The sequence below is a fragment of the Chaetodon trifascialis genome, chromosome 6 (genome assembly GCF_039877785.1).
Source record: "Chaetodon trifascialis isolate fChaTrf1 chromosome 6, fChaTrf1.hap1, whole genome shotgun sequence".
In the NCBI taxonomy this organism is placed as follows: Eukaryota; Metazoa; Chordata; class Actinopteri; order Chaetodontiformes; family Chaetodontidae; genus Chaetodon; species Chaetodon trifascialis.
The window spans coordinates 22,310,001-22,317,234 of NC_092061.1; the positions used below are offsets into that span (position 1 = coordinate 22,310,001).

Genomic DNA, 7,234 nt, shown 5'->3' on the forward strand with positions numbered 1-7,234 from the left:
CACACAATAATAATTTTGAATTTGTATTCAACAAATAAAAGGTACTTCCTCATATTTGAATTCAAGCACTTACCAATATATAAAATATGAATGTATGGTAAAAAGAAGACACCTTTCACTACAGCTGCAAACAAAATAACCCAACTTCTAAGATGATTCTTTAATAAGACGTTACTGGTGTTTCAGACCGATCTGTGGCATCATTTTCAAAGTACGGTTTCTCATCTGGGTCAGACTTTTCATACCTAAAGTCCATCCATACGACACTCTTTTAAGTCCAAGGAGTCTTTCTCTTGTTTGGAATGATCCCGTTCTGTTTGTTTATTCCCTGCCTGCATCCAAACTGTGCACAACACGAAGCGTCAACCAAATAATGAAACATTTCCCATCATGCATCCCTTGTACTGGACTGAGTGGTTAGCTATGTGGGCTGTTTTATGTTCCTAAAAGTAGAGTTTCACCATGTGTAAGGTGTCTGTTCACAACACGGAAGTTTATGTTGGTGTTTGTCTGCTATCAAGATGAAAGTAACAAGTCCATTTAATTTTCCAGAATTGGAATTGCATTATTTAATTAGAAAATTAATTAGTTGTGTTTCTCATCACTACTAAAAGTAGTTGCGCTTTAAATTCCTTACACTGGTTGCGACTGAATCTGCTTGCACTCTCTATGTGGCCAAATGTAATGTTTATTTCTTTACACAACATCACTCAAAGCATAATATTTCCATCTGAACTGTTGTGCAGTAGACATGTCAAATAGCAGAAAAGGGAAATACTCAAGTAAAGGACAGGTACAAGTCAAACTTGTATTTAAGTACAGTACTTGAGTAACTGCACTTAACTGCATGTTACGTTCCAGCAAATAAGATTAAAGCAAGTTCAGCATTTTGCTTTAAAAATAGAAAAATGGAGCTACAAAAACTGCTCAAGTGAACATTTCTCATCACTTCACACCTCTGATTGGTTGACAGTCTTTCTGTGTGTGTGTGTGTGTGTGTGTGTGTGTGTGTGTGTGTGTCCAGGTGTTTTTTGACATCACTGTGGCAGGTCACGAGGTGGGGCGGATTGTCATCGGCCTTTTTGGGGAGGTCGTCCCACTCACTGTCAATAACTTTGTTGCCTTGGCAACCGGAGAGGTAGGTTGATGGTGTATTCAAACACGTGCACACACACAGAGTCAATTAGAAAATTATGTTTCTAATCTCCACATGTTTCTTTCAGTATGATCGATTTGACGCATTTTTCCTTTTTTCTTTTCATATTGAATATTCCTTTCCATTGCTCACTCATTTTGTACATCATCCATATGTTGATTTCATTCTGAGATAAAAGTAAACTTCTGAAGTGTATCCACCAGGAGAAACTGTTCTTGCCTTTAATTAATTGGGATGCTTTGACTTAAAAGTAACTCCTTGTCCTCAAAAACTTAAGTATTTCATAAGGAGACTTAAATAATCCTGCTGTGCTTCACTTTCATGTTTCTAGTCAATGTTGCACATTGGGTGTAATTTAATAAATGAAATACTGAATATTTTAGCTTGAAATTAAATGTATATATATTTCATTTCTTGGTTTGATTGTGTATTGTGTGTAATTTCCACACAATTACAATTACATTTACAGTCGTTTGAAATGTTGAAATTCTAGGCTTATCAAGCAAACATTATTCATTTTTGTTAATTCCATATGAAACGTTTGTCCCTGCTGAATCTCCTGTGTGTTGCGATCGTCCACATCTTCATCTAATCCTCTTAAAGCTGCTCGTTCCCTCCTCCTGACTGTGACCGTGCAGTGGTCATCGTGTGTGCTTGCCTTCATGCAGACAGTAAGCTTCCTGTGCATCTCTGCAGAAAGGCTACGGCTACAAAGGGACAAAGTTCCACCGAGTCATCAAGGACTTCATGATCCAGGGAGGAGACTTCACAGCTGGAGACGGAACCGGAGGTGATTCTCTGCTCAATGTGTTACTCTTTAAATATCAAACACTCGCTTTCTCTGGGCTTGTGCACTGAATTCAGATCATGAATAGCACTCCCCTCCTGCAGCATAATCCACTCCTCTGCTTTCCATCCAGCTATATGCACACTGTCTGTTTCACACACAGTGCACATAAGTCTGCATCATAGGGCCTATTTGTGGCATAGAGAGCAGTGCAGTAGTTTGTGTGGATGCTAACTTTAAGTTTAAGTTCACACAAGGTGCGAAAAGTAAGTCACCTGAAAGTGACCAAATTCTTTGTCTATGCAGGTCACAGCATCTACGGAACAACTTTTGCAGATGAAAACTTCAAACTGAAGCACTTAGGAGCAGGCTGGGTGAGCACACACACACACACACACACACACACACACACACACACACACACACACACACATCTGTTTTTAACATAACATTCAGTATTCAGAAACAGTGAGCCAAAATGTCAAAGTGATTTCAACCTCCATTTTCCTCCTTTCATTCTACTTTGTCACTGAATGACGACTGGATGGAGGATTAGCGAGGTGGCTAAAACATGAATTGTGTGTTTGTATTTGTGTTCATGTACCAGGTGAGTATGGCGAATGCTGGTCCAGACACTAATGGATCACAGTTCTTCATCCTGGCTACCAAGGCGCCGTGGCTGGACGGGAAACATGTGGTTTTTGGCAAAGTCCTGGACGGGATGGTGGGTGGACCCTCAGACACTTTTCATAACTCTGCAGCATGAATATACCATCGTCAAAGTTAGTTATGACCTGTGGTTAATTTACATCAACAGATATGACATTTTCAGAAAAGTTTGGCAGCTGAATACTCATAAGTGGAGTCTGGCTCCAGAAATGTCTGAGGACAGATGAGAAAAGTTAATAAACTCATTCTTAAACAAACAATACATACCGTTCATTCGCACAGTCCAAAGGAGAAAAGGGCATCCGCTTGAGGTCTGCCTGCTTATTTGTTCTGAAAGTTGTGCCACCCGTGAGCAGACTTTCTGTATAGATTCAGGGGCTCCACCCACACAGGAAGCAATCCAGGCCAGGAAGGGAAAGGTTGGGATGGGTGGAGGTTTGTCACTAAAGTCCCGCCCTCTTTTAAAGAGGACTTTTTGATTTTTTTGTACCTGATAGCAACCAACAGCACCTCACCAATTAAACCAAGCTTTTTGTGGCATGCCCTCCTGCAGAAGCTGAAAAAAGTTCACGCCCCCCCAACCCATAATTTCTATCAGTCACTAAAAATGATAGGGATAGCAACTCAAAGAGAGGATCCAAGCTGAATTTTAGTGAAGCAAAGGTCAGCATGATAGCATCAGCAAACATATTTATTCTCCTAACATAAATCATGTTCATTCATCTTAGGATATGATAACAACCAGAGTTGATAAGCAGCATCAGAACTGATAAAATCTAAATAATACCCATCCCTAACTGCTGCAAGTTTATCTGAAGGATAAAGAAGATCAGAACAAAGATTTAAAACTCTGTTGCCCCAAAACATTAATAGACAGTCCTCAGTACTTTGTAAAAGCTGGATTCTGCACACACTGCTTGTTACAGATGATCTCCAACATAAAACCTGCTGATACCAAATGAATCTTTTCCATCTGTACTCAGTCTGTCTACCCTGCTTCTGTGTGTCTCCTCTGCAGTCTGTGGTTCACACCATCGAGCTCCAGGACACCAATGACAGGAACCTGCCGTACACTGAGTGTGTGATTGTCAACAGCGGCAGGATCCCCGTCAAAGAGCCCTTCATAGTGGAGGTGGAGGGCTGGTAAATGCCACTGTGAGGAGGTTTACTGTGGAACAAAGAGAGCATGTGATCATGAAACACTGGTGATCAATCAGAAGTCCAGTTTGCAGTTTGCCAAATTCACATTTTCATATTATTTTGCATGCTGACGTGCGAACACTAACATGCTACAAGGGCTGGGTGTTGGTACTGGTACTGAAGCCAAAACAGTTCAATGCTCTAATGAATATAAACTTTTTTTTTTTTTTTCATCAAAACATAAACTTATCAAATTGCGACAGTGTCACTCATGGATACAGAGCAGCCCGTCCGCACCTGGAAAATGGTCATGAAGGTGAACATGACTTCTGATCGATCTCCACTGTATGCAGACGAGATTTTCATTAAGTTATTAACACAACATATCACACATTGATGTCTAACAACTGTCTGTGAAGGGAGGGAAGATTTTTATCAACTTTTTGACAGAATACACAACAAAGCAAATGAATCTGTGGTAAATTAAAAGCATCCACTTGTTAAACATACAACTTAAACTGAGTGTGGAGATCAGATACAGATTAACAGACACGTTCAACTCATCATAGGGAGCACACGAATACACAAATATTGGCAAGTCATACTATTCTCCATGCTCAGGCGAAAACCTTATGTCTCCAAGATGGCCACCTTTTTAGGCTTGTGTGCCATGTTTTGAATTAGATTCAATTTTGCCAATGAAGGACTTTTATAATACTCAGATTTTGGCCTTTAGTGGCCTTTTTAACCAAAAGGTTTCGTGAGCCTGAAGGCATGATGTCAAACCGACTGATGTCACTAAAATTAATTAAACAATACACTCACAGTGCCATGCCTTTGTACTGATGGTCCATTATTCTGCAACCCCAAAATGTCCCATGGGCCCAAAGTCCCCTCTGGTGAAGAAGCAAGATCTTCTCCTGAACCTGACGGTGCCTCACAAAACTATGACCATCGCACAAGGTTCATTATTCTTTACCATGCTGATGAAGATCACCTGACTTCAACCTTTCCTGCACATTCAAATAATACTCCAGGATATTAAAAACCAAAAAAAACTCCAGGGAGAGTGTGTATTTACAGAACAACAGCCCTCTGGAGCAATGGACATTGGTTGGATAACAGGCTAATGGTCTTTTAGTCCAATGGGACATTGTTCGGACTACTGGGGTTTTGGAATAATGGGAAAAAAAATGGGCAGTCCCAACACATACAAGACTAAACGTCACTGGAAATACAGCATTTCTTTGATTTGCTCAAAGGGGGATTTTTGAATCCATTCACAATTACGTGCCATTTATTTGTGAAGTACTCTGGAGATGTGAGGTTTTCAGCTGTCAGTGACACAGTGTATGCAGAGAGGAGTCGTGTCAGTTTGCTGTTGTGCGTTCACTCTTTATCAGACTTACTGTGGTTCATGCTAACGGTTTTCCACGTTAGCATACTTTGTGACTCAAACATGACGTATATCATAGAAACTTGCACTTACAGAATGATGTAGCTCCTCATTAATCTCCTATTGCCAAATCATTCTTAATTTGCCAAATTTGCTTGCACTTTCTATGCATATAATCAATATGAAAATACTGTCTTCATTTCAGTATCTGTTAACAAACATATGCAAAAAAAAACTTTGTAGCAAACATCAAATGCCATTCTTGCACTTTCTTATTTATGATTTTTATTGTTCCATCATTGAAATGATGATTTCTGTTATCATGTTTTGGTTAAATGGAGTCAAAGTACCCTTTCCTCCTGATGCATTATGCATCATATCATGTTTGAAAAAACAACAGCACAAATTGCACAGGAGGAAAACGTTTTGTGGGTATGAATACTGTACGAATACTGTTGCTGTCCTGTCAGTAACGTTCTTAAATGTAGTTTGTGGTGTGTTGTTACTGAACGTGGTCGTTGATTTCATTCTGACTGTTAAAGTTTTGGCTTTTTTGTCATCGTTCTTTTTAATGTTCTTGTTGTGATGTCAATTAACCTGAAACCGTCACGGTAGCATTGTGATCTACAAAAATGATGACTAATATTCCTCATACCACTGAAGCTAATGCAGCATCTCAAACCTCTCTAACAAACATATCTCAAGTTCTGTTTTTGTTGTTTCTAAAAGCAGCAGAAGAGTGCCGACAAGTGGATTTTCTACAATAAACAACATGCTGCTGCAACACAATCTTACACTTTTTATATTGTGTCATGTATTATTTCGTCTGTGATCTGTTTTTCCGCAGCCTTTGAGTGATCCGAGTCAACTCTGTAAGACAGCAGATGTCACATAAACATCTCGTTTTTAATCAGGTCATCATCAGTCAACAGTGGATAAAAAAGCCACTGCAGGATATAAATAATGAAAGGCCGACATATAGTATAAACTCCACTGTGTGTGTCTGTAATCAGCCTGGACATGATGTGAATCAGGATGTCACAGATGAACATTACTCCCCTCACAGTCTCCATTCTTATTGGACGATTGTGCACAGCAGGATTTAGGTATGATGCCAACGTTCAGTGCCAGGGCAGGAAGTAGAGCTTCATTTACACTTTTTTTTTTTTAAACCTTTCCAATCTTTCACAAACCTTATGAAGTGCTTTAGCTGCCTAACATTAACACCACACTGCAGTTGCCATGCATGGATGACAAATGATAAACTACGTGGTTGAGAATAAGCTGGAGTTTCACAGAATCGTCAGATATCAGAGATGAACAGAATGACCTGCTTTACATTTGTGTATTACTGTGAACTAAGCATATCCTATCCAGCAGCTTTTCTGTAAATATAAGTGCGCTCAAAGTACGAAGGAAATTTAAAACTGTGGTTGAGATATGACTTGTTCTTTGTCCATCTGGCTGCATCTCAGTTTCATTTGCGGCTGACTCAACCTGTAGGCAAATAGAGTAAAACTAGTTTATTACACAAGTAATTAAAGGGGAGGGATAGAGAGAAAAGGAAAAAGCGAGATGTTCTCTTGCTGCTACAGGTCTTTCTCTTTGTCTTCTTTTTATCTGACAACCAATAAAACTGGGCATCACAGCCAATATCTGGTCAGTAGTGAGAGAAGCACAGAGAGTCTCAGCCTGTTAAACTCTCTTTGGTTCTCTTTCTGCTCTCATCTGTGCTGTGCTTTAACAGCTCATGATAAGTAATTACAAATGTTTCTGTTGTTGTTGTGTGAAATGGTGTAAACCAGCAATCACTCTTGATTTATGATCGTAACATTATATGATAAACTCAACATAATTACAGTTTAATGACAACACCTGTACTGTGTGATCAGCTATACTGACATTTAAAATGAGTGATCACAGATCAGACGTTTGGATGTAACGCTGCTGTGCTGCCCGGCCCCTGACCCTGAGCAGGTCTGTCATAGCGTGTGTTTACATGCATACCTGCATAGTGTCCTGCTGCACATGTAAACATTACATCCTGGTTTCAGACACCTAGATATGCTACCTGGAATACTCAATA

The 7,234-nt window shown here is 39.7% G+C and overlaps 1 protein-coding gene across 1 annotated transcript in view; it reads left to right on the plus strand.

Annotated features, from left to right (window-relative positions):
* ppic (peptidylprolyl isomerase C) overlaps positions 1 to 5,949 on the plus strand; it is a 7,208-nt gene extending 1,259 nt beyond the window's left edge. Inside the window, exons 2-6 of the mRNA XM_070964990.1 lie at positions 1,025 to 1,138; positions 1,853 to 1,946; positions 2,250 to 2,317; positions 2,551 to 2,667; positions 3,631 to 5,949. Coding sequence (XP_070821091.1) covers positions 1,025 to 1,138; positions 1,853 to 1,946; positions 2,250 to 2,317; positions 2,551 to 2,667; positions 3,631 to 3,759 — 522 coding nt within the window. The 3' untranslated portion in view covers positions 3,760 to 5,949. The remainder of the gene's footprint in view (positions 1 to 1,024; positions 1,139 to 1,852; positions 1,947 to 2,249; positions 2,318 to 2,550; positions 2,668 to 3,630) is intronic.
* The last annotated feature ends 1,285 nt before the right edge of the window (positions 5,950 to 7,234 follow it).